Genomic DNA, 24843 nt, shown 5'->3' on the forward strand with positions numbered 1-24843 from the left:
GTTACATTTCGGGATGAGTTACGTTGTGGTAGGGAGAGCATACCACGTGAATGAGAATAGTGTTCGCTGTATCTATCACAGTGTAAAAGAAATTCTTGCCGCAGTAACTGTGAGTGCACCAAGAGTGCTGCAAGAGTGGAGATAAAGCCCGTCCTTTTCTGTTTGTTCATAAATTAACCTATTATAAACACATAAATAGGCATTTTCTTACCTTAAACAAGAAATTGGTGGGCAGGAGTGGGCACTCCTATGGAATCCGGGTTTCCCGCCTGGCTCAGTTTCTACTCGCCGGCCAAAGTTGCCAGTTTTGCATTTTCTGCTGTAGTGTTACCAAGCTGGACCAGTGAGCCATCCTGGCAGCGCTGCCTTCCACATTGTCAGTGAGCGAGTGATGTCATACACTCACACTCTCTTACTCTCAACCACAATTTCTATTATTGCCCTCTAAATCATACCTTAAATAAGATACGAAACAATAATTGTGGAGATTGACTCCGCGCCTCCCAAATATGACATTACGCCTCCATATTATATAGTTAAGGGACGCATATTTAAACTACTCCAACTGAACTTTAAATAACCTGATCTCTTACGGGGGTCTTTGCCCCTCTCAACCCCCCCACCATGGTAACACTGCACTGTGACTGCAGCAGAAAATGCATAACTGGCAACTTGGGCCCGTGGGTAACAGCTGAGCCAGGCAGGACCCGGATTCTGTAGTGTTTCTATGGGGGGGCCGTAATTTTATACGGATTTTCGAATAGTACAGGGGTCCTGGGTCCCTAACCCCCGTACTATTTGAGGGACGACTGTATAGTATTTCCACGAGAATCTGGTGGGCGGGAGGTGGCGGCTGGGGGGTCAGCCAAGGTCAGCACCGCCCCGCGCCTTGCCACACACTCTCAACACCTCCCTCTTCCTCTCATATGTCAGATATTTACAACCTTTAAATGAATTTAATTGAATAATCGAATAAGGTTATATAGTATTCTGGTTGTTTCGTTTTTAGGATAATAACAAATATTTTGTGTAAATACCAGGACACTTGACAATGTTGGAATACAACGTTATCAAGTGTCCTGGTATTTACACAAAATATTTGTTATTATCCTAAAAATGAAACAATCTTAACACTATATGACCTTATTGGATTATCCAGTTATTTAATTAAATTCATTTAAAGGTAGTAAATAGCTGACATATGAGAGGAAGTGAGAAGTATTGAGAGTGTGTGGCAGGTGCGGGGCTTAGCTGACCCCACCCCCCCGCCCGCCAGATTCTCGTGGAACGACTATAACCTTGACCTGAGTATGAAAATAAATATTGATAAATAGAACCAAAATTTGTGTACCAGCATCACCAATCATGATGAATTGTGAGTAAACACTGCCTTGCAGGACGTGTCACCACTGTGTTATAATAATTTCTTTACTTTCAATTTGTAAATATCACAGGATTGTGGTGAGTAAGCATAGTAAGGTTTAGAACTTCAGAACATTTGCATCTTTTGAGTGACCTGTAATGAAATGATACCAACCTTCTAGGTATTAATCTAATAAAACACCCGTCACACACTGGTGTTCGACCCCATATTTTTTTGCTTTGTCTAACTGTACAATTCATCTTTCTTTATAACTGTTTCCATGTGAGATTTAAGCAGCTAATTGATTGGCAATAGGTTACCATTTCAGCAGTGATAAGTTACTATGTTAGTGGCAACAGGTTTCTATTCTTAGCAGTGGTATATTACTGTTTTAGCAGCAACAGGTTACTATCTGTTAGGTTTAGATGGAGTTCTGTTTGTTTAAGGAATCTTGCAGTGGCAATGCATGGCTTAATGGAGGCAGTCTGCCATCTTGTAGTGGGTGTAGCGTCAAGCAGGGTGAATTTGAAGCTGTTGACGTTTTTCTTTGTTCAATTGCAGATTTATTACTAGGCCCTGTAACTCAAGTTTGCACTTACCTCACCATCCTTTACTAGATTTTGAAGGGATTCCTTCAAAATGCTGCCACACTGAACAACTTTTTTTTTTTTTTTTTTTTTCAACCAGTTGCATTAAGTCTTATGGCCAAAGACATTTCCACTTTGAGACAGTTAGGCTAATGCTGAGTGGTTAAGAGAAACTACTACACATCGGCACAGTCAGGACATGTCCAAAACATGATAGTTGGCCACAGCAGGTCAGTCCTAGGACAGGATCAAACATATTGTAACCATGTTAGATAAGATGATGTATTACTATGAAAGAATACTCCTCCTCCTCCTTCTCCTTCACAAAGTAATGAAATGAGACAGCATGAGTAGGAGTGAAGGGAAGTGGGAAAGGAGAAAAGAAAAATGGTTTGATAGCCATAGCTGTGGAAGATGGAGGAGGAGAAGGATGAGTGGAGATCTAGTAAGAGGCTGAGGATATTGTGGAGAGAGAGAGAGAGAGAGAGAGAGAGAGAGAGAGAGAGAGAGAGAGAGAGAGAGAGAGAGAGAGAGAGAGAGAGAGATCTTCACTCTGGCATTAAGTCTTTTGTTTTCCAGGTGGAGTTGCCAATGCTACACTCCCTGACTCCAGGGTCAGTGGCACCTTCCTTAGACACATTATCTGAGTCTACCCGCCATTCACCCAGAAGTGAACCTCCTCCCCTGTCTCCATTGCCTGAGGAGGAAGAGGAAGAGGAACCTAACAGCCCTCCAGCCTCTCCTGAGCAGGAAGTGGTAGATGTTGAGTCTCACCAACCATGTGTTGTGGACCTCACAAATGAAGATGAGGACGATGTAGATGTGGTGGCAGTGGTACCCCAGGAACAATCCATAATTGTGAGTTGTTGCCACTCAGGAAAAGAATATATGCATACTGAAGTCACAGTAGTACCGAAAAATCAATATTTTGAACCTGGCTGTTAGATTTCATGCTGGATAGCATGAGTTGGCTCGACAACTTGCCTTGTTATCAGTCTTTCCAGTATTCCTGGTGCTACATTCATCACAGTGTTGTGCATTAGCTATATTACTGTTATTTTGATATTGTCCTTTATCTAAAAATTAAAATTTCAATATGTTGTTATTTCATAATATATGTATTTGAAAGTGTTTGTAAGTTCATTAACTAGAAAATTACCTTAGAGAGGTACTTAACTAGATACAGTGCTTGGCAATAGAGTAGGCAACAAAGGGTCATTTATCTGTATTGTACTAGGATAATAATCAATAACATTCCTTTAAAAGTTTAAATGTCTGAGTCAGAAATGTTTGTGTTTGTCAGCAAGACAAACATATTTGCACAATGATCGAGAAACTTCACTCAGAGAGTCTGAAAGTAGATCTGCAGATGAATATAAAGTAGATGTAATGTCTGATAATCAGTTGGCAAAACAAATAATTAGTGGCAACAAAATTCTACAAAGAATAGAGGAATATTTAGTAAAAAGTGTTGGTGCAAACCCAGCTCTTGAAAAAAAAATCAGAAAGGAATAGGATGGAGAGCTTTTAGTGAATATAGCAATGTCATGAAAAACAACCTGCCACCCTCCCTGGTGAGAAAAGGCTAAAATCAACATATCCTGCCAGTCCTAACATTTGGTTCAGAAACTTGGCACCTCACAAAATGTTTAGAAAGCTAAGAAGTGCATAAAGATTAATGAAGAGAAGAATGCTGAATATAACATAGAGAGAAAGAAAATGAGCATCATGGATTGGAAAACAGACAATGGTTAAAGGTCTTTTAATGATTATTGAGAACAAGAAATAGACTTAGGCAGATCATAGAATACATAAAGCTAATAGCAGATGAACAACCAAAGTAACAGAGTGACAGCTCAGAAAGTCTAGAAGTCAGGGCAGACAGACACCAGGTGGAGAGATGAAATTATAGCATTTAGAAGACTAGGATGGAATGCACCAGCATCAGACAGAGGTAGAGAACATTAGGAGAGGCCCTTTTCATGCAGTGGACTAGTAATGGCTGATGAGATAATGTTGAAAAGTGTTTTGGTGTGGCTTACTAGCAACCAACCAGGACGCTTGGGGGACCATTGTCATGTTTTTTCGACCAAGCCATTTCTTTTTATTTAGAGACAGAATCTCTCTCTCTCTCTCTCTCTCTCTCTCTCTCTCTCTCTCTCTCTCTCTCTCTCTCTATATATATATATATATATATATATATACACAGTACCCTCTCGAGTTTCGTGCTATCTGAGTTTCGTGGTTAGTCCTAAATTCTTACAATCCCGACTTTCGCGCATTATCACCCCAACTTTCGCGCTGCTTTGATATGTACGGGTCACGTCTACTAACCGTCAATGTCATGCATGCTACCTTAAAATGTAGTATCACACTGGACGTTTTCCTCCAAACATTGTGGCTATGGAGAGAGAGAGAGAGAGGGAGAGAGAATTAACGGGTCATTTTGAAGCCGCAGTTGAAGGCGGCTGCCTTACGATTGGCTGACAGTTCTGAAAACATGCTTGTGATTTGCTGGGAGTCCGATGACGTCATCGCCGATGCTCACCCTATCAATGGCTTCACTGCCTTAAGGCGGTGTCACACTGGCCATTTTCGTCCAACCGTTGGGGCTATGGGCAACGCCCGTACGCCCAACCGGGAGCGAGTTCACAGTTATCCATAAGCTGGTGTCACACAGGGCTTTTTTCTTCCCACCGAGTTGGCGGCAGCTAGGGCAACCGGCAACTCCAACTTTTCCGGGTGTGCGTCACACACAGCCAAGGTCGGTTGCCGGTATCCACATCCACAACATAAACAAAGCACTTGCCCTGTATCAACATGGCGTCATCTGCTAAAGTAAGGGCTGCCGCGGCTTGTGCTGCCATTACCCAACTTATGGACTTGTTGCTGCAGTTAAATGGAAGAAAGAAACAGTTGTGGGTGTGGCATGCCTGTGGTTTCTCCATGCCAGTTCTCATTGTCACCACCGTGCATGAGCAGCCAACCCACCTATCTTGACTCAACCACATAAACACATGGATCAAATAACAACACACACACACACACACACACACACACACACACCATACCCATTAGAAACCATGGCAGATGTTTCTGACAAACAGAAATGACTTCACCATTTCTTTGCGTGTGTTAGAACGTATATGGGGAGTGGCTCACATGAACCAAACCTAGCTCTTGGTAAGAAGAGAGCAGGCATCTTTAACACTGCTCTCTTCTTGCCATTGGGTGTGTTTGGTTTGTATGAACCACTCACCAAATAAGTTCTAACACACTCGGAAATGGCGAAGCCATTTTTGTTTGTGAGAAACATCTGCCATGGTTCATGATGAGTCTGGTGTGTGTGTGTCTTTGTTGTTACTCGATCCACGTGTTTATGTGGTCGGAGTCTAGATGGGTATGTTGGCCACTCACGCGCAATGGTGACACTGAGAACTGGCACGGAGGAACCTCAGACACGCCACACCCACAACTGTTTCTTTCTTCCATTTAACTGCAGCAACAAGTCCATAACTTGGGTAATGGCAGCACAAGCCACGGCAGCCCTTACTTTAGCAGACGACGCCATGTTGATACAGGGCAAGTTCTTTGTTTACATTGTGGATATGGATACGGGCAACCGACCTTGGCCGTGTGTGACGCACACCCGGAAAAGTTGGAGTTGCCTGTTGCCCTAGCTGCCGCCAATGTGGTGAGAAACAAAAGGCCTATTGTGACACCATGTTACGGACAACCGACAACTCGCCCCCAGATGGGCGCATGGGCGTTGCCAGTGGCCACTATGGTAAGAGGAAAACGGTCAGTGTGACACTGCCCCAAGGCAGCGAGGCCGCTCACCAGATGAGCGCCGGCGATGACATCATCGACTTTCGACGAATCACAAGCGTGTTTTCAGAGCTCAGCCAATCATAAGGCTTCATCTGTGGCTTTAAAACGACCCGTTCTCTCTTCCTGTTTACTTCCTTTTTCCAAGGTACATATTTTGAGATAACAAGAGAATAAAGGAGGAAAAAATAGTGAACTCCATGGGGCAGCATGAGCCAATTATAATGGCGCCACTATAAACAGCTGCCTGCGCCATGATGGGCTCGGGGCCAACCATCAGGCCCAGATGAACAGTCTACCGGTGCCATAACCCACATGTAAAAAAAAAAAAACAAAAAAAAAAAAAAAAACACGGGTCGGAACGGATAAGCACTTTTTCAGTGTTTTCAATACCTCGAGTTTTGTGATCCTCGAGTTTAGCGCTATGCCTTCGGAACAAAGCGAGCACGAAACTCGAGAGGGTACTGTGTATATATATATATATATATATATATATATATATATATATATATATATATATATATATATATATATATATATATATATATATATATATATATATATATATATATATATATATATATATATATATATATAATATCCCTTGCCACATTGCAGTTCACTTATCGCGGGCTGTATTTTTAAATTGCTATATTGGGATTTTGCGGTAAAATAAACATTTTCTAGCCACCAGAAAAATGAAAACGATATAAATCAACGTAAGTCGGAACACACCTAAATAAGCACCTACGTCACCCACCTATTTTTTTATTTTTCCGTCGCGGCCTATTGCGCCGTTAGTCTTTTCCCTGGTTCACTCCTCCCCTACTGCCTTTCTTTCTTCTCCCTCTCCATCCCCATATTTTTCTCCTTCCTTCTCATTGCTTTCTTCTTTTCCTTTCCCCTCCCTCCCAGTTTTTCTTTTAATCTCTTACCCTCCCACTCACACCCTTTCTCTCCCCCTCTTTCCTCACCTTTGCCTTACCCTCCCTACCTCTCTTTTAATCTGTTTCCCTCCCACACACCCCCTTTCTCTCCCCCTCTTTCCTCACCTTTACCTGACCCTCCCTACCTCTTTTAATCTCTTTCCCTCCCACTCACACCCTTTCTCTCCCCCTCTTTCCTCACCTTTACCTGACCCTCCCTACCTCTCTTTTAATCTCTTTCCATCCCACTCACACCCTTTCTCCCCCCCCTCTTTCCTCACCTTTACCTGACCCTCCCTACCTCTCTCTTTTAATCTCTTTCCCTCCCACTCACACCCTTTCTCTCCCCCTCTTCCCTCACCTATACCTGACCCTCCCTACCTCTCTTCTTTTCCTATCCCATTTCTTCTACTCTTTCCCTTGTTTCCTCCTTTCTCACACCCTCTTATCTTGTCTTATCTCTCACTGTATCCCTTTCTCCTTCCCCATTAGATTACAGTACCCTCTCGAGTTTCGCGCTATCCGAGTTTCATGATCCTTGAGTTTAGCGCTTAGTCCTAAATTCTTACCATACTGACTTTCGCGCATCACTGCCCCGAGTTTCACAGTGCTTTGACATGTACGGGTCATGTCTACCTAATGTTGCACCTATTCTTAACCCTCTCGCGCACGATGACGCGTTTCGCTCCATCAAAGGGTAAAAGGTCCTGGCGCACGATGACGCGAAATGCATTATAAAAGTTAAAAAAATTGATTAAAAATTAAGTTTTCATTGAAAGTGTGTAAAATTTGGGAGTGTCATTTGTTGGGATAAGTTTTTTAATGGTAACATATGGCAGCCTTTCTTAGGAGCGTAGATGAGGAGCTTTGAGCGATTTTTATTTGTTAGCCTACTCTGACAGGAAAGGAAAATAATACAGTTTTCTCGGTGTAACTTGGGAACTAATAGGCGTATGAGGATTTTGAGGGTACCATAAGAATCCTCACTAAATTCCGCTTCGAAACATATATTCGTCTAAAAAAGTTGGACCACAAAATTTCAAGCTAGCGAGTGGGGAAGAGTTGGTACCTTGGATTTATTGTCTGCAATACTCTATACGGAGACTTCTAACAAGTTTGTATTGCTTATATATATATATATATATATATATATATATATATATATATATATATATATATATATATATATATATATATATATATATATATATATATATATATATATACTTTCCTCTATTTTTATTTGCGCATGTTCTAGTACACATCTTTATGAAGCCACTGATACCAAATTTATTGGGGTACGATATATCTGTGAGGGTAAAATACGTCTGGGAATGTAGAGTATCGCGGCAGCAAAAAAAGGCCGGTCGGGCCTGAGAAATGTATGATGAGTGGAACAGAAACTTATTGGAAACTTATGGTGCACGAGAGGGTTAATTTGTTCTGATGCGCATAAAATTGACTTTGTATTCCTACAAAAACCCTGTGTGCGTTGTAAGGTAACAGATTGCACCGATAAAAACTAATGCAATAATATCTTTATTGATAAATATGTGCCTTTTGAACTATCATAAATTAATCTGAGACGACATTCATAACAAAACTATAGTCTGCCCAAATTAACTTGGCCAGTTTGCACCGAAAAGCCCCTCCCCCATTCTGGCTAAGCTCCGCCCCCCTTTCACCTGATTGGCTGTTGATGAAATCATGTATTGTATCAAAGACATGTACCAAATATATATGATTGAGATTATCTAGCTAGTTTGATGATTAACAATATTCGTAATGTAATTGAATGACAGCACTCTAACAATCAATGACATCACCTAAGAAACAAAGTACAATAATAATAATGCAAATTTTCAAGGGAGAATGGGCCCTACAAAACAAGCACTTAAGGCGATGATAGTAGGCTACCTATAAAGTAATGCACGCTTTCCGTCATTATTTCCTACATAGCTCATTCACATAGGCATACCAAATATAATCACATAAGAAATATCTTCTACATTAACTTCATACAGGTAGGAATCATTGTATTGGAGAATAAGTTCCGTATCTGTGGCTGTTGTGCTGAGCGTATATAGCCTACCCATCCCTTCAAGCCACAGATAAATAACTTATTCCTCAATACAATGATTCCTACCTGTATGAAGTTACTGTAGAAGATATTTTTTATGTGATTATATTTGGTATGCCTATGTGAATGAGCTATGTAGGAAATAATGACGGAAAGTGTGCATTACTTTATAGGTAGCCTACTATCATCGCCTTAAGTGCTCGTTTTGCACGGCCCATTCTCCCTTGAAAACTTGCAGTATTATGATTGTACTTTGTTTATTAGGTGATGTCATTGATTGTTAAAGTAGAGTGCCGTCATTTAATTAAATTACAAATATTTTTTAATCATGAAACTTGCTAGATTATCTCAATCATATATATTTGGTACGTCTCTTTGATACAATGCATGATGTCATCAACAGCCAATAAGGTGACAGGGGGGCAGAGCTTAGCCAGAATGGGGGGGGGTTCTCAGTGCAAATTGGCCAAGTTAATTTGGACAAACTATAAGTCGGAACTTCACGTAAACGGACAATGTCCAGTGACTGTTGAGGCTTGACTTTTTTTAACTACTTTTACTACTACTACAAAGCGCTAGGCTACAGTCTAATTAACTCATTTACTGTAAGGTTTCTTGGTATATTTTTAGGCCTGGCTTAGTCAATGTGTAGTGATGCTATGGAGTCATAATGAAAACATTGGCCTAAGGCAAGAACCTTCTCATTTCTTTCATCGTCCTATCATTATTCCTGAAATTTGTTTCTAATATTTGTGGGTAATAAACTAATAAATAGCCATAAGGAAGAGCGATTGTAAGAATAACTACATTCGTATACCAATAGTGTTGATTTTAAAAGGTAGCAGAAAACGAGAGATAGTAGGCTATGTCATGGCTAACAAAATTGCCGCAGCTTAGATCTAGTAAAAAACAGCCAATGAGCGGCGCAAAGACCATCACTCTAGCAATGACACCAAGTCCGTGAGTCCACCCCTGTAGGAAAATCTCCGCCAGCTCTTGTGGAACCGACTACAGTAAACCCCTGTGATATCGTGATTCAGTTTTCACGGTCCTGGTATTTCGCGTTTTTTTCTGTAAGACCTATTAATTTTGATATTGCGTATATTTTTGCCATTTCGCAGCATTCCGCAGCATTGTTTATGAGTTTTAATCTCGTGCGTCACAATAGAATGACCGTACATACCGATTCAGCCAATCAGAGTGTCAGTATTGTTTTCTCGGCCGCTGATTGGCTGTTGTGTTCTAGAAGCATCTCACTGCTTCGCATCTCGCAGGGAGAGAAGCTGTTCGCCTTGTTCTGTCTCAGTTCCGCGTGTCTCCCTACAGTGTACGGTGTGTTTATTGTTTTAAAAGTGTGTTTAAAGACCTTAAAATGCTTTTAAAAGTACCGTAAAAGTTATAAAAATAAGCCTAGGGTGTATTTAAATAGAGTAGAGTAAATAGGATTACTGTATAGCGTTTGTTTACGGATGTTCCATCAGAGTACGCACTGGCCACCACCAGCTCCCCGCTCTCCCCACTCCTCCTAAAGGTTACCTAGTTGGTGGATGTACTAAGAGGAAAAGAGTTGTGCTTACTCTGAAACAGAAAATAGAAATATGTAAGAAGATAGAAAGTTGTGTAAGCAGAACTGTGTTGATGAAGGATTACAATGTCGGGTCTACCACGCTCTACAACATTTGAAAACAGAAAGACAAACTTCTCAGTTTCGTGGTTATTTCTGACTTTTCACAGACTATGCAAAAGCGATGAATATTAAAGGATACAAAGTTTCAAGGGTTGGGAGAGAATAGCATGGGGCTCACAACCCTGGAGAGAAGAAGAGAGAGAGGAGACCTGATAGCGGTGTACAGGGTGGCAAGCGGGGTGGAGAATCTGGACAGAGAGGACCTGTGTGTGTGGAACGAGAGAGAAACGAGAGGACATGGAAAGAAGTTGAGGGCGACCACGTGCAGGCGAGATGTGAAAAAGTTTAGCTTCCCAAACAGAAGCATTGAGCTATGGAATAGACTGGAGAAGGAGATGGTTTATGCAAGAAACATCCATGATTTTAAGGAAAAGTTGGACAAAAGAGGATATGGAGACAGGACGGCGCAAGCGTAGCTCTTTTCCCGTATGTCACAACTAGGCAAATACACACACACACACACACACACATACACACATACACACACACACAAGCAGATTATGCTGGACTCAAGACTTTCTTCAGTGGGGTAGACTGGACTGATATGAAGAGGAGTACTAATATTCAAGAGAAATGTGACTTTTATGAATATTTACAACAGAGGAATATAGATTTATGTTCCATTCTACACAGTAAAAACTAAAGGAGAGAAAACATGGTTTGGATAGAGGTGTGAGACAGCAAGAAGAAATAGAAATAAGGCATGGAGGAATTTAAAGAAAAGACCAAATAAGAACAATAGGGACAAATATAAAAAAGCAAGAAATGATTATGTGAAAATAAGGAGAGAGGAGGAAGCTAAATTTGAAAGAAGAATAGTTTTTAAATGCAAAGAAGAACCAAAAATGTTTTATAAATTCATAAATGGGAAGTTAAAAAGAAATGAAGGAGTGGAAAGGCTAAAGTAAAAAATGTATTTACGAAAAGGACAAAGAAATTGTAGAAATATTAAAGAAATATTTTCATAAAGTTTTTATGGAAGAAACCAACTGACTGGTGTCTCGAAAATTGCAATGAAGGGAAACTAAATCATGTAAAGGTTGAGAAAGGAGAACTGATACAGCTGATGAAAACCTTACATGGAAGAAAAGCTATGGGACCAGATGAAATCTCGGGACAAGTGCTAAAAGTGTAGAAATGAATTATTGGAGCCACTTTATGATATAATAACATGCTCTATAAATACAGGAAAGGTGCCCTTAGAATGAAAGAGAGCAAACATTGTACCAATTTATAAAAGTGGAGATAAAACTGAACCACTAAATTATAGACCAGCCTCTTTGACAAGTGTAATGTGTAAGATTTGTGAAAGTATAATAAAAAAACAATGGGTCGAACATTTAGAAAAGGAGAACATGATAAATAAGGGACAGTTTGAATTTAGAAAAGGGAAATCGTGTGTCACTAACTCTCTAAGTTTCTACTCAAGAGCAATAGACCAGAGAGAGAAGGATGGGCTGATTGTGCATATCTTGATTTGAAAAAAGCTTTTGACAAGGTTCCGCACAAAAGGTTAATCTGGAAACTACAGCAGTGGGGAGGAATGGGTGGAAAGATTATCGAGTGGATGAAGGTTTACTTAACAGGAAGAGAAATGAGGATGGTGATTAGGGAAGAGAAATCAAATTGGAGGAGAGTAAAGAGTGGAATTCCTCAAGGCTCAATTCTTGCAGCATTAATGTTCATAATATATATAAATGATATGCCAAAGGGTATAAAAAGTTATATGAGCCTTTTTGCAGATGATGCAAAGTTAATAAGAAAAGTGAGGACGGAGGAAGACTGTGAAGAACTGCAAAAAGACCTGGACAGAGTGAATAGATGGAGCCAGTTATGGGAGATGAATTTAATGCAAACAAGTACCATGTTCTGGAAATGGGGAAAAGTAAAAAAAGACCAAGGAAAACATACAGGATGGAAGAAGAAAACTTAAAGGTGGTACATGAAGAAAAAGATTTGGGATTAACGATGCAAGACACACTATCCCCAGAAAAGCACATAAACAAGCTGTTTGGAGAAACCTACAGGATGATGCAAAATATAAGGGTATCATTCCATTTTATGGACAAAAAAATGATGAAAAAAATAATAACCACTGGTAAGACCAAATCTTGCATATGCTGCAGTTGTGTAGTTGCCTCACAAAAAGAAGGATATCAGAAAGTTGGAAAGGATACAGAGAATTGCAACTAAAATGGTCCCAGAACTCTCGAATATGACATATGAAGACAGATTGAAGGAGATGGAATTGATGACACTGGAACAATGAAGGGAGAGAGGAGATCTGATCATGCTGTATAAGTTGGTAAATAAGTTTGATGAGGTGGATAAAGATGATCTCTTTTTATCTGCGAGAATGCACTGAGAGGACATGGAAAGAAACTTAATAAAAGAACCTGTTTGAGTGATTTAAAAGTAGAGTTTTCCACATAGAAGTGTTAACATATGGAACAGCTTGCGGGAAGAGGTGGTGGATGCGAGCAGTGTCCAACAAATGAAGGAAAGGCTGGATGAATGTAGATATGGAGACGGGACAATTAGAGCTTAGCTTGGGCCCGGTAGACTACAAATAGGTAAATACACACACACACACACACACACACACACACACACACTACACTAGACCCACCTCCAGGATGACGTCCTTTCAACCTTTTACTCCGTGGAATCTGTGCATATTGCCGGTGAATCAGTGGGATATTTTGCATGATCTTGTGTCTGTGTCCTTCCCTTCCCTCTCCTCCACTTTCCTCCACAAATCTATTTCTTTATCACAACTAATATAAGGAAATACCATTCAGCAGATACACATCATCTACGCATAATGCAAATTTCTTTATATTTATGCATATATCTCAATTATAAATTAATTTATGTTTCTTTATGTGCACCATTTAATTTTGCTTATTTTTATATACAGTATATGATGATAATGTTGAGTTTATGGCTTAAAACTTATCATATTCAGTAGCGACGTTTCAAATTTGACGCACGCGGCCAGCTCGGATATGTGGCGCGGTGCTGTTTTCACCCGGCCATAGTGAAAAGGTTAACCCAGTACCAGCGATGGGCCACATCTGTGGCTTTACCATGTACCAGTGATGGGCCAAATTTGTGGCTTTGCCGCATACCAGTGACGGGCCAAATTTGTGGCTTTACTGCGTTCCAGCGATGGGTCAGATTTGTGGCTTTACTGCGTACCAGCGACGGACCAAATTTGTGGCTTTACTGCGTACCAGCGACGGGCCAAATTTGTGGCTTTACTGCGTATCAGCGACGGGCCAAATTTATGGCTTTACTGGGTACCAGCGACGGGCCAAATTTGTGGCTTTACCGCGGACCAGCGACGGGCCAAATTTTTGCCCAGACATAAACCCCCCAAAATAGATGATGCATAAACTGATTACCATACCTGGGCACTTCCGCACTTTGGTCCGGACCTCCGCTTCTCCGCACCTGTGGACTTCCAAACGAGGTGCGGAAGCCCAGAAGTGCGGAAAGTTTTCAAAGGTGTGGAAATAACAGGTGCGGACAGGTGAAATTTTGGGTCCAGACTTCCGCACCTGAGATTTTCAAAGATAAAAAACGAAGACGACAAACAGTCCGCAGCATTACTTTTGTGCGTTTTGGCGGGCTATGTGCTACCAGCTGATCACTGTGTCAAGTTTCTTTTTCTTTTCACAATCTTTTGACTTTTAGTGATTCACTGCGATTGTTTAGTGTTTACAAATAAACATGGACAGATACGTGAAAAGAGGTGATAGCGACAGGAGCAGGAATGTGTCTGGGGATAGTAGCATCAATAGCGTGAGCTACAGAAACAGCACACCTGCACCGTCAGCTTCCAGAACCCCTACGCCGCTGGCGACGTCAGACATTTCCTTGTCTGACATGGAGCTGGACCCCCCCCCCAGTGTAATGCCAGAATTTAATTAAGAATGGGAAAATGTAAATTAGGGAGGAATAAGTAGTTTTAAGTATCATTAGTAGATATAAGTGCCGCCAGAGAGCCGTTACCGCATAGAACATTTCAGACTCGCGCTTGTTTTGTTTTATTTGTAAGGTGGGGACTATTTTTTTCAGGCGTGCTTTAATAGTTTTGGGTACAGTAGCGGAGGTCCGGTAGCGGACCGAGCGAAAAAATTTTAGGCGTGGAAGTACAGGTGCGGACTACCTGCGTCCGAGGTGTGGAGGAGCGGTAACGAACTACCCCAAATCCAGTAACGCGCCCAGCTCTGCTGATTACAAATGTGTTGATATATATAATATGATGATTTGCGTGAGTGATGATTTTTTCTCATTAATCTGCTTAGAGGGGCCCTCAAGAAACATGATCCCCACAGCTACCAGTTAATGAATGTTTCTTTCTTTGAAAATCAGGAAATAAAGATAATGAAACTGTTCGCTGCCTCCTGCGCGTCTGTCTCCTGGTGCGCCTCGTCATCGTCCGCTTCTTGGGGTGTCCCTGGAACATCTGCCGAAGCCGGGAGGTTATCTCCCTCGGCTGAAAGGTCCAGTAGGCCTTTCCTCCGAGCTCAAACTTCACGTCCACTGGGCCTCTGAGCTCTGCATAGTGTCCAGTGACTCCGCACAGTCGATGCGACGTCTTAGGAAGCCGACAATGACTCACCACGTCAGGCCGCACAAATGTGCGTTCCAAGCCTGTGTCGACAACCACAAGCCACAACACTCTGTCAACCTTGCCCTCCTCTTGGCAGCTTGTCATGGTGGTTCTCCTGCACACTGATATCTTTGGGGCATGTACAGGACAGACTGGTCGTTGCCCCCGTGAAGCAGTCCTTCTTAGTTTCCCGAGTGGTGGTCCCTCGTTGGGGGCACATTTTTCCCGACACTCATTCTTCCAGTGCCCCTTTTCTCCACAGGTCTAGCACTTGGGTCCTTCCCTGGGCTTCTTCTTTGCGCCACCTTCATATTCCTTCTTCCTCTTATAACATTCGTTCTCCTTGTGCCCAACCTTCTCGCAGTACCAGCACGTTCCTTGGAACCTGTCTGTGTCGCTGACAGCACCCTTTCGTGCCCTAAAGCCAGAAGTCGAGTCGTCCCTGAAACTTGACAAGCTAGACCTAACAAAGGACTCAAACTCCATGGCACGTGCCAGAGCTTCCTGCATTGATGTTGGCTTAGCTTGGTTCACTTGTATCTTCAGCTGAGGGCTGTCCAGGGCATCGATGAATTGATCACGCAGCAAAACCGTCAGCAGGTCAGGGGTGGCACCTGGGTATGCCTTGTGCGCCATGCTCTCAAGGTCCTGAGCGAGTTCCTGAAGAGACTCGCCGCGCCTCCTGTTGCGGGTTCTGAACCTAACCCTGAAGAGCTCATTCTGGTGCTTGGTCCCATATCGTTGCTCCAGCGCCTGTGCCAGCCCACTGTAGCTGCCCTTTGTCGCATTGTCGAGTTGAGCAAGGATCTCCAGCGCCGCCCCTTTCAGGCTAGTGGCCAGCTGTACCGCGCACTCTTGGTCATCCCATCCATTCCGAGCTGCCAACAGCTCAAACTGAGCGTGGTAAGCCTCCCAGGAGACCTTGCCATCAAACTCCTGAGGCTTCTTTCTAACAGGCGAACCCAGCAGACTCATGGGGCTGGCGGAACTTCTTGCAGGGATAAACTCAGGCGAAACAGGGCTCAAACTACCCCGGAGAAGCATCTTGGGTACAACTAGCCCCTGCAGGCACTGGCTGTCTGTTTCCAGCCAAGCAGTCTTCAAGGGCCTTCACTCTGTCACTTCTAATATTTCTTTGTGTGTCGTCTCCCGTACTACCTCCATCTCTTGTAGAAGATTTGTGTGTTCTTTCTCCACTTCTATCAGGCGTTGTCCCAAGTTCGTGGTCACAGTCATTTCTCTTCGCACTGACTCACTTCCATCTTGTACTGCTTTTAGCTGTAGCTGTAATCCTGTGAAGCGATCTTCTTGCTGTTCTTTGAGTTCTTGGAGTGTTCCTTCTTATTGTTGCTGTGTTCCTTCTTGTTGTTGCTGTGCTCTTTCTTGTTGTTGCTGTGCTCTTTCTTGTTGTTCTTTGAGTTCTTGGAGTGTTCCTTCTTGTTGTTGCTGTGCTCTTTCTTGTTGTTCTTTGAGTTCTTGGAGTGTTCCTTCTTGTTGTTGCTGTGCTCTTTCTTGTTGTTCTTTGAGTTCTTGGAGTGCTCTTTCTTGTTTCTCCCCCTGTAGTCTCAAGGCTTCCGAAAGTTCAGTCAACATGTCGTCCCTCTGGGCAGCTTGGGAACGAGTCTCCATGGCGAAAAAACAAATGGCTACACTCCTGACACCAATGTTATGCCGGACGTGTTACTTGGGTTCCGTGTCGCCGTCAGGAGACTCCGTGGGAGGGAGATATGTAAACACTTTGCACGGCTTCTGTAGTTTAATATTCTTCCTTAGTAGTACACTTCACTCTGACTCTTCACTTACCACTAGCTTACTATGACTGGGACTCCGGGGCTCCTCTCGCCCTCTTCTCCTATATATATATCCAGAACAGTACAGTCTAGAATGTTACAGTATATTTTAGATCATACAAGAACATGTAGCAAAAATATATGCGAGTTGGCAACACTTCCCGCCTGGCGTCTGGCCGCGCCCCATGGGGGCACGGACATGCCTTGCTCCCGCCCCCTGCTCGCTTCTCCCAGAGCCTGCTAGAGGCCTATGGTCGCCGGGGGAAGCTTCCAGCACAACAATATATATATATATATATATATATATATATATATATATATATATATATATATATATATATATATATATATATATATATATATGTATTAGATTAGTTACTGTTAACAACAATACATTGAAACTGGTTTACCTCAAATTTATGCGTCTGTTCTTACGTGCAAATTCATCAAGGACTTCATGATCAAGATTTGTGTCACAATAGACAAAGTAAGGCCAGTCCATTTAAACGACTTGCACTCATTGCGTTCCTAAGGTATGTTTTAAGCAATTTAAGGGCACTAAAGGATCGCTCATTGGTGGAAGTGCTAACAGGTAGGGTTGAAAAAATTGCAATAAGGTGGACATTTTGGATATGTGCTCAATTTTTTGGCACATGCCAATGTCTCAACAACTTGCTTTGACCTCTCATGAGATTCACGACACTTCCAATAACTCTGCCCCCGTAGATATTCATCTTTAACAAGATCTGCATCTCCATCAAGAAATCTTCTATAAAGTTCAACTGCCTCCTTCAGTTCACTAAAATCAGTATCAACTGAAAGAGAGGGAACAAGATTTTCCAACAAAAAACTCCTAATGTGTTTAGATGCAAACCTTTCCCTGAGTTGTGCTATAGCAGTGTCCGAAAATGGGAGAAAAATAGCTCTTCGATAGTACTCCTATGGAGTTGCTGTTGGAGGGTTAGCCTTAATTATGTTTCTGATGACCACTGATTGTTCAAGGCTTCTGGATGATATCTCCGTACCTTTCCTCAGCTTGGTCAAAAAGTTGGTTGAACTTATTTCCATCACGATAGGACTGAAAAGCATCTATGCAGCTCTGTACATGTAGCTACACTTCCAAGAGCACCCAGCAGTTCTTGTTGTGACCCCTGCAGCTTTTCTGGCAAGGGTTTAGTGGCACTTAGAACTGAGGTGAGCACTTCCAAACTCATGAGAAAACCTGGGTCGCTTATTGCTTTAGATTAGGCTTGGCTGCTGATTCTTCACCTAACATGTTTTGCAGTAATTATTCTTAATCATTACTTCATTATTTACCTACCTGATTAACTGAATTATCCGGGGCATCAGCCGTGTCAGTGATGACTTTCTTACACCAGATAGAGTACGCATGTGAAGCGTTTTCTGGCGTTTTGTGACCAAGGAGGAAATATGTAAAGAATGGAAAGGCACAAATCCCAAGCCTGCATGAATTCAAGAAATGACACCCGCAATACAAAAAAAGTACTACATAAACAGAAAATGAAGTCTATCAATCATAATTTTCAGAAATTTTGAATTTGTGGTCAGAAAATATTAAACGGATACCACGAATAGGCTACGGCCACATGAGCCTACGTCGTCAATGAATGTTTCTCAAAATAGATCACCTGCTCTTATTCAACTCAGCAGCTCCATTGTTCAAGTGCTGAACATACAATAGTTATACTCAGCCACTCTACACTGCCCACTGTCAAGCACAAAACGGTCATTAAAGGTGGTAATATAGCGGCAAAGGTCGACCTTACAGGTCCCATCCGCGTCTCGAATCGCCTGCCACTCCCCCCGTCATAATACAGAATCATATTACATACTCACCACTGTCACCAGACAAGTTCACTTGGTGCCTCTACAGTATAATTATATAGTCCCCCAATCACTTTGACTGCACCTTACACCTAAAATCAAGTAAATATGACAGGCAAGAAGAAGAGAAGGCACACTTACGACTTTCGTGCTCTCTCTCTCTGCCTGAGCCATCCCAGTCTCGTATACCTCTTCTTCCTATCTCCCCGCTCCCACTACAAACACCCCTCCGCCGCTTTCAGTTGACAGCTTGACATTGCACTCTACACACAATTTTGTGAACCCATCATTTAACACCTTACTTTTTTTTCACTAAGAACTCACCTTATATCCTACCATTAACTCAAAACAAAACCAAAGGCGAAATAACTCGGTCAGTCGGTGCCACTGAGCTCTCAACTCCACACACACACACACACACATTCATAATAGTAATACTAATATACATATTCCTATTATTTTCCTGTAACATTTATTTATTCATTATTATTTTTCTTTGCAAAAGGGGGGGGCCATGGCCCCATGGCCCCCCCTCGGTACGCCACTGCTATTTATGATATTTCATGCTGCTTTATGCATGTGTCCTTTCCTTAGGAATGGCTGTGTTGTCCATGGGTGAACTATGAATGTTTGGAGGGGTGCTGGGATAATTCCTTTGCATCTGCCTTTGTGCAGCTGTGGGAAAATTTGAGAATGTGTGAATCTGCCAATAGTGAATCCATGAATACAAGGGCATAGGTGTATACCTAATGCACTCCATTTTATTCAAATTCTCTTCCTGATAACTTAAGACATGATATAGTACATGAATGATATAATATAGTATGTGGCACTGCATATCTTAGCTCTCTAGGTTTTCTGACAGAAGAGGGGGCTTCTTTAAATGGCTTTATATATTAAGGGTTTGCTTTGAAAAATTATTTTCTTAAAATTAGTGTACTTTCAGTACTTGGGAACAGAACAAAGGAGAAGCAGCCGGAGAAGGAGAAACATAACCAGCACAGCACAGCCACCTGCCCTGGAGGATGTTACACATGAAGACAGGCAACAGAACAGTGTATTTGAGAGTGGTGGTGACACTGGAGGTAGAGAAGACGGAAATAATATTCTAAATCTTGGGGAAGAGAGACAGCAAAACTGGTTGATGGAAGCTCCCCCAATAGACTTTCATAATCCCAATCTTGTTTTTGGGAACCTTCTTGATGACTTCCCAATGGGAAGTGGAGAAGGCCACATTCCTCGCCGACCTAATCCACTCAGGGAGATTCGCACAAGAAGTGAGTATCAATTTATCTTTCTTTTTTTTGTGTGTGTGTATAATCAAATTTTATTGCTGTACAAGTCACCTAATAGTTGAAAGAAGTAAGGTATCAGAAGGAAACCATCTAGCGATTAAATTTGAGAACTGAAGGTATGAGAGGGAAACCATCTAGCTGTAAAATTGGAGAGCTTAGTAGTAATTGCATGCATGCATGACAAAACATGCCTCCAATGGTGAAGTAGTGGACATCTAGCTATGGATCTCATAGGCAGTCGGTAGACAGCTCACCCAGCTGTTCATCCTCCCTTTAAGATAGGTTTATAAATAGGTACCTGGGGAAACCTGGAAAGGTAACTTCAGTAACCTGTATGTCACATTGGCCCTATGTTCCTTGGTAATGGGTTATTGCCTGCCACAAGCTCAAAGGCCAGTGTTATGGAGATGAGCACTAAGGCCATGCACAGCTATAGCATATGCCCCTGACTTTACCTTACCTCACAACAAAACAAATGGATGGAGCTTAAAATGAATGATGTGTTGGATATGTAGATGAATAGGTAAGTTTCTTTACATCAGTTACTTAATACAGTGGGATCTTGCCAATAACGTCTAATTGGTGCCTGAAAAATGCAGTTATTAATGAAAGTGTTATTTGTGTGATATTAAAATGCATGCGTATCAAGGGTTAATTTTTTATACACCTTTACACACTTTTTACAAGTGACTAAGATGTAACTCTGACAACTGTGTCACCAAGATGGCAGCAAACAAAGGCTTTCCAAAATGAGCCCAGACACTTCCTTACAGAAAAAAATCCATCACTTAACAGAATCCAAACATTATTGTAGAAACTTAGTATTTGTTCTAATTTACCATTATTGTAAAAAATATTAGTTTGGAAATTGTTTTGGGGGCAATCCTTCTGTGTATATCTTTTATATCCATTTTACGCATCTAGAATGGACAGTATTTATCAACATCAAAAATGCACTTTTTTCCTCAAAATAAGACTAAACATTTGGCATGGGACAGGATATATGAAATGTCAACTCATTATTGAGGTATAAGTCTCCTGAGTATACCCGGAAAGGTATATGGAAAAGTCATAATAGAGAGGGTGCAAAGACTTACAGAAGAGAAAATCAGTAAAGAACGAGGAGGCTTCAGGAAGGGAAGGGGATGTGTGGCTCACATATTTTCCTTCAGGATGGTTGTAGAAAAAATAATAGCAAAAGGAAAGAAACTATACGCTGCCTTCATGGATTTGGAAAAATCATAATGACAGAGTCAATTGGATTGCATTGTGGGATGTTTTAAAGATTTATAGCATGGGAGGAAAACTGCTTAGTGCAATAAAGTCTTTCTATGAGGATGCATCTGCATGTGTCAAAATTTGTAGAGAAACAAGTGAACATTTTGAGATAAAAGTGGGATAAAGGCAGGGGTGTGTCATGTCACTGTGGTTGTTCAATATTTATGTGGATGGTGTTATTAGAGAAATGAAGGGCAAAGTTGGGGAAGTTGGAGTAAAAATGTTCGCTGAGGGAAAGAAGTGGGTACTGAATTCAATCCTGTTTGCTGATGACACAGTGCTTATTACAGAAAATGAAAGTGACTTACAAAATTTGGTCAGTGTTTTTGATAGTGTCTGTAAAAGAAGAAAGCTGAAAGTAAATGTCAACAAAAGTAAAGTGATGGTTTGTGAGTGAAGTAGAAGTGAGGTTGTAGATTTTGTATGCCTATATAGAGTGGGAATTGAATGTGAAAAAGAATGCAAAATAATTTTGAATGGTGAAGAAATGGAGGAGGTCAATGAGTTTAAGTACCTTGGATCAGTTATGTGTAAGCATGGTGGTACGGAGGGAGAGATAAGAGAAAGGGCATTGCAAGGAAGAAGGGTGGTAGGGTCTTTGGGACGAATCATGAATGGCAGAAGTGTGAGCATGGAGGTAAAGAGGGATTTGAGAAATAAATAATAGTACCAACCCTCACATATGCAAGTGAAACATGGGCCTGGAATGAGGTCAGAGGTCTAGAGTGCAGGCAGTGGAAATGAGTTATTTGAGGAGTGCTTGTGGTGTGAGTAGAATGGATGGAATGAGAAATGAAAGTGTGTACGAGCGTTTTGGAATGTGTCATGGGGATGAAGGGAAGAAGTGTGGAGTGGTGGAAGTGAAGCGACAGACTTTAAAGTGGTTTGGCCACATGGAGCAAATGAAGGAGAGTAAGATGACCAGAAGGGTGTATGTGAGTGAGATAGAGGGAGAGAATGCTAGAGGATGACCTCCAGTGAAATGGAGAGATAGGGTGCAAGAGTACATTAGGGAGAGGGGGGAAAGATCTTTGAAAAACTTTGAGCAGGCAAGGAGGGAGTGTCTGGATAGAGAAAGTTGGAAACTGCCGTGGCCATCCCCTGGTGGGAGCTCCTAGGAGCAGGCGTTGATGAAATGATGATGATGAGTATTACTGATTTTATTGAGATGGTTGTAAGTGCAAGTGGTCATAAGTTGCATATGTCATAACTCGGAGACTACCTATACTTCACTTTTCCTTCCTACCTCTCATGACTGAATGTCAATGATAGGAAGTGGTCTTTGCACTGAAATATTTTGGACAACATATATTTTACTTATCTACTTTTACTCCTCTTAAGAGCTGTATGGGGATGGGGAAAGGTTTTTCTTTTTGTAGTTGAAAATGAGTATTGTTGACTCAGGTGAAACATTGTTTCCAGATACAACTGATGGTGGTGAGGGGTGTGGTGAGTGGTGAGGGGATGATGTGTCAGGCCATGGGGACTTAGAAGATGAAGGACACTGAGAGAATGAATGTGATGGGAGTGTTGATACAGGACTGTGAATTGAAGGGATAAAGGCAGGATGGGCAACAGTGGGAGAGATAAATCATGACATGGGGAAACAAAAGTAGAACAGGAAGGGCCAGGTGAAGAGGTACAAAAACCAAGTGATTGTGGGAATGTGAATAAGGGTGCTCTGGTGAGGACTTAGAGAAGGAAGGGTGCTGTAGTGAGAAATGAGAAGAAAGGAGGGGTTCTGGCCAACAATATTTCACCCTGAGAGGCTGTGAGTGACTGCCTGAATGAGAACAGTGTGACCCAGCATTCCAACCCACACAACTCACATGGTTCAAGCCAACAAAAGTTTATGATTCATTTATAATCATTTTGCACAGTTCTCTTCATGTCTATTGTATCTTTTCTTATCACTCTGTCTGTCGACTCCTCATCTAGGCTACTCATCCAGTCAGGCCTCACATACACGCCATTCATCTCACCTCCTTCCAGTACAGATGGCAAAGATGGTTTAATGACATCATCACTCTCTACATCACTCTCCCCACTCTTGTCACTGCTCACAATGTATTCATCACTGATGCCATTGTACCCAGAATAATCTTCATTTTCTATCCCTTTCTTTCCTCCTAACTCTTCACCTTGTTTTCCTGCTTTTTTTTTGAGATCCCTGGACCTGATGGCTAAACACCAGAAATGCTGAAGTATGGAGGAGGTGTAGTTGTGGAATGGATGTTTTGGATATGTAACCTAGCATGGGAACAGGGTGAGGTGCCAGAGGATTAGAGAAAGGCTATTGTTGTGCACTATACAAAGGGAAAGGAAGCAGAGGTGATTGTATTTTTATTTATAAGGATGCGAGTTCCTCTGTATGCATAAATGGTGAGTTGAGTGAGAATTATGACACTGGTGTCCGTGTGAGATGGGTGTGTGATGTCACCATGGCTTTTTCATGTGTATATGGACAGTTGCATGAGAGAAATGAAAGGCAGTGGGAGAGCTTGGTCCAAAGCTGAAAGTACAGTGGAGTCATTTGTGGCAGGCCTGTTTGCAGATGATAGTGATGTTGGTAGAGAATGAGTGGACACTGCAGACTGCAGAGGATAGAGGATGAGTTTGACAGAGTGTGTAAGAGGAGAAAGCTGAAAGTGAATGCTGGTAAGAGTAAGGTTATGGTATTTGAGAGGGCAAGAGGGCAGACCATTGGTTTTGCAAAGCTGTATAGAGTTAGAGCAGAGAGCACAATGAAGTGTAGGATAAGGCTGAGGGAAGAGAGAATGGAGGAGATGGCTGAGTTTATAATTGAGGCTCTTAGTAGCATAGTGTATCAAGCGCCACATATAGAAAATGGAGAAAAACGCAGTTAAAGTTTTGCTACTTTCAAAATGCTGTAACTTAGGAACCAGTGAATATTTTTTATACCTTTTTTTTTTACTATTTAGCTTGAAATTCCTTCTTTCACATCATACAGTTAAGTCACGTATGACACGGATTCGTAAGGTGCGGTTTCCTATGATGCAGTATGGTTTCAGAACCGTATTTTCAGATCACACGAGTAAAACCATCTATGACGCAGTTCGTGGTCTCCCTTGCCCGGATCGCTCAGGGTCCTCTCAAATGCGTGATGGCGCAGCCCGAGTTGCCAACTTGGACCACCTGCTGCAGCTCGGTTTGGAGAGGTGGAGTGCCTCCGTGCTGTGATGACGTCATCAGCAAATATGGCGGCCCAAACAAACACATATAAGTGCTTCCATTGCATTTCACCTCTCTGTGCCACGATAACCACTGCAGCTTCCTTTTCATTCTCTGTTGCAAGGAGCTCGTCACCCAGAACTGCTTGTGATGCATGTTTAAACGTCGTTAGGAATATCAGTGGACGCCATTTTGCTGCCAGAACAGCTAGTAAACGTTGTCACTCACTAGCAGCAAAATGGCGTCCACTGATCTTTCTAGCGACGTTTACGGGAGGTCCTGTTCGCAGCTGACTCTGGACTTCAAGTTCAAGTTCAAGAGGGGGATGAAGTGACGGACCAATCACAGATG

At 42.0% G+C, this 24843-nt stretch overlaps 1 protein-coding gene across 1 annotated transcript in view; it reads left to right on the forward strand.

Moving 5' to 3' along the window:
- The window catches only part of LOC127000055 (uncharacterized), a 26154-nt gene extending 1638 nt beyond the window's left edge, over positions 1-24516 (forward strand). Inside the window, exons 2-4 of the mRNA XM_050863468.1 lie at positions 2530-2808; positions 19674-20004; positions 24347-24516. Coding sequence (XP_050719425.1) covers positions 2530-2808; positions 19674-20004; positions 24347-24501 — 765 coding nt within the window. The 3' untranslated portion in view covers positions 24502-24516. The remainder of the gene's footprint in view (positions 1-2529; positions 2809-19673; positions 20005-24346) is intronic.
- The last annotated feature ends 327 nt before the right edge of the window (positions 24517-24843 follow it).

The sequence above is a fragment of the Eriocheir sinensis genome, chromosome 17, assembly GCF_024679095.1.
Source record: "Eriocheir sinensis breed Jianghai 21 chromosome 17, ASM2467909v1, whole genome shotgun sequence".
In the NCBI taxonomy this organism is placed as follows: Eukaryota; Metazoa; Arthropoda; class Malacostraca; order Decapoda; family Varunidae; genus Eriocheir; species Eriocheir sinensis.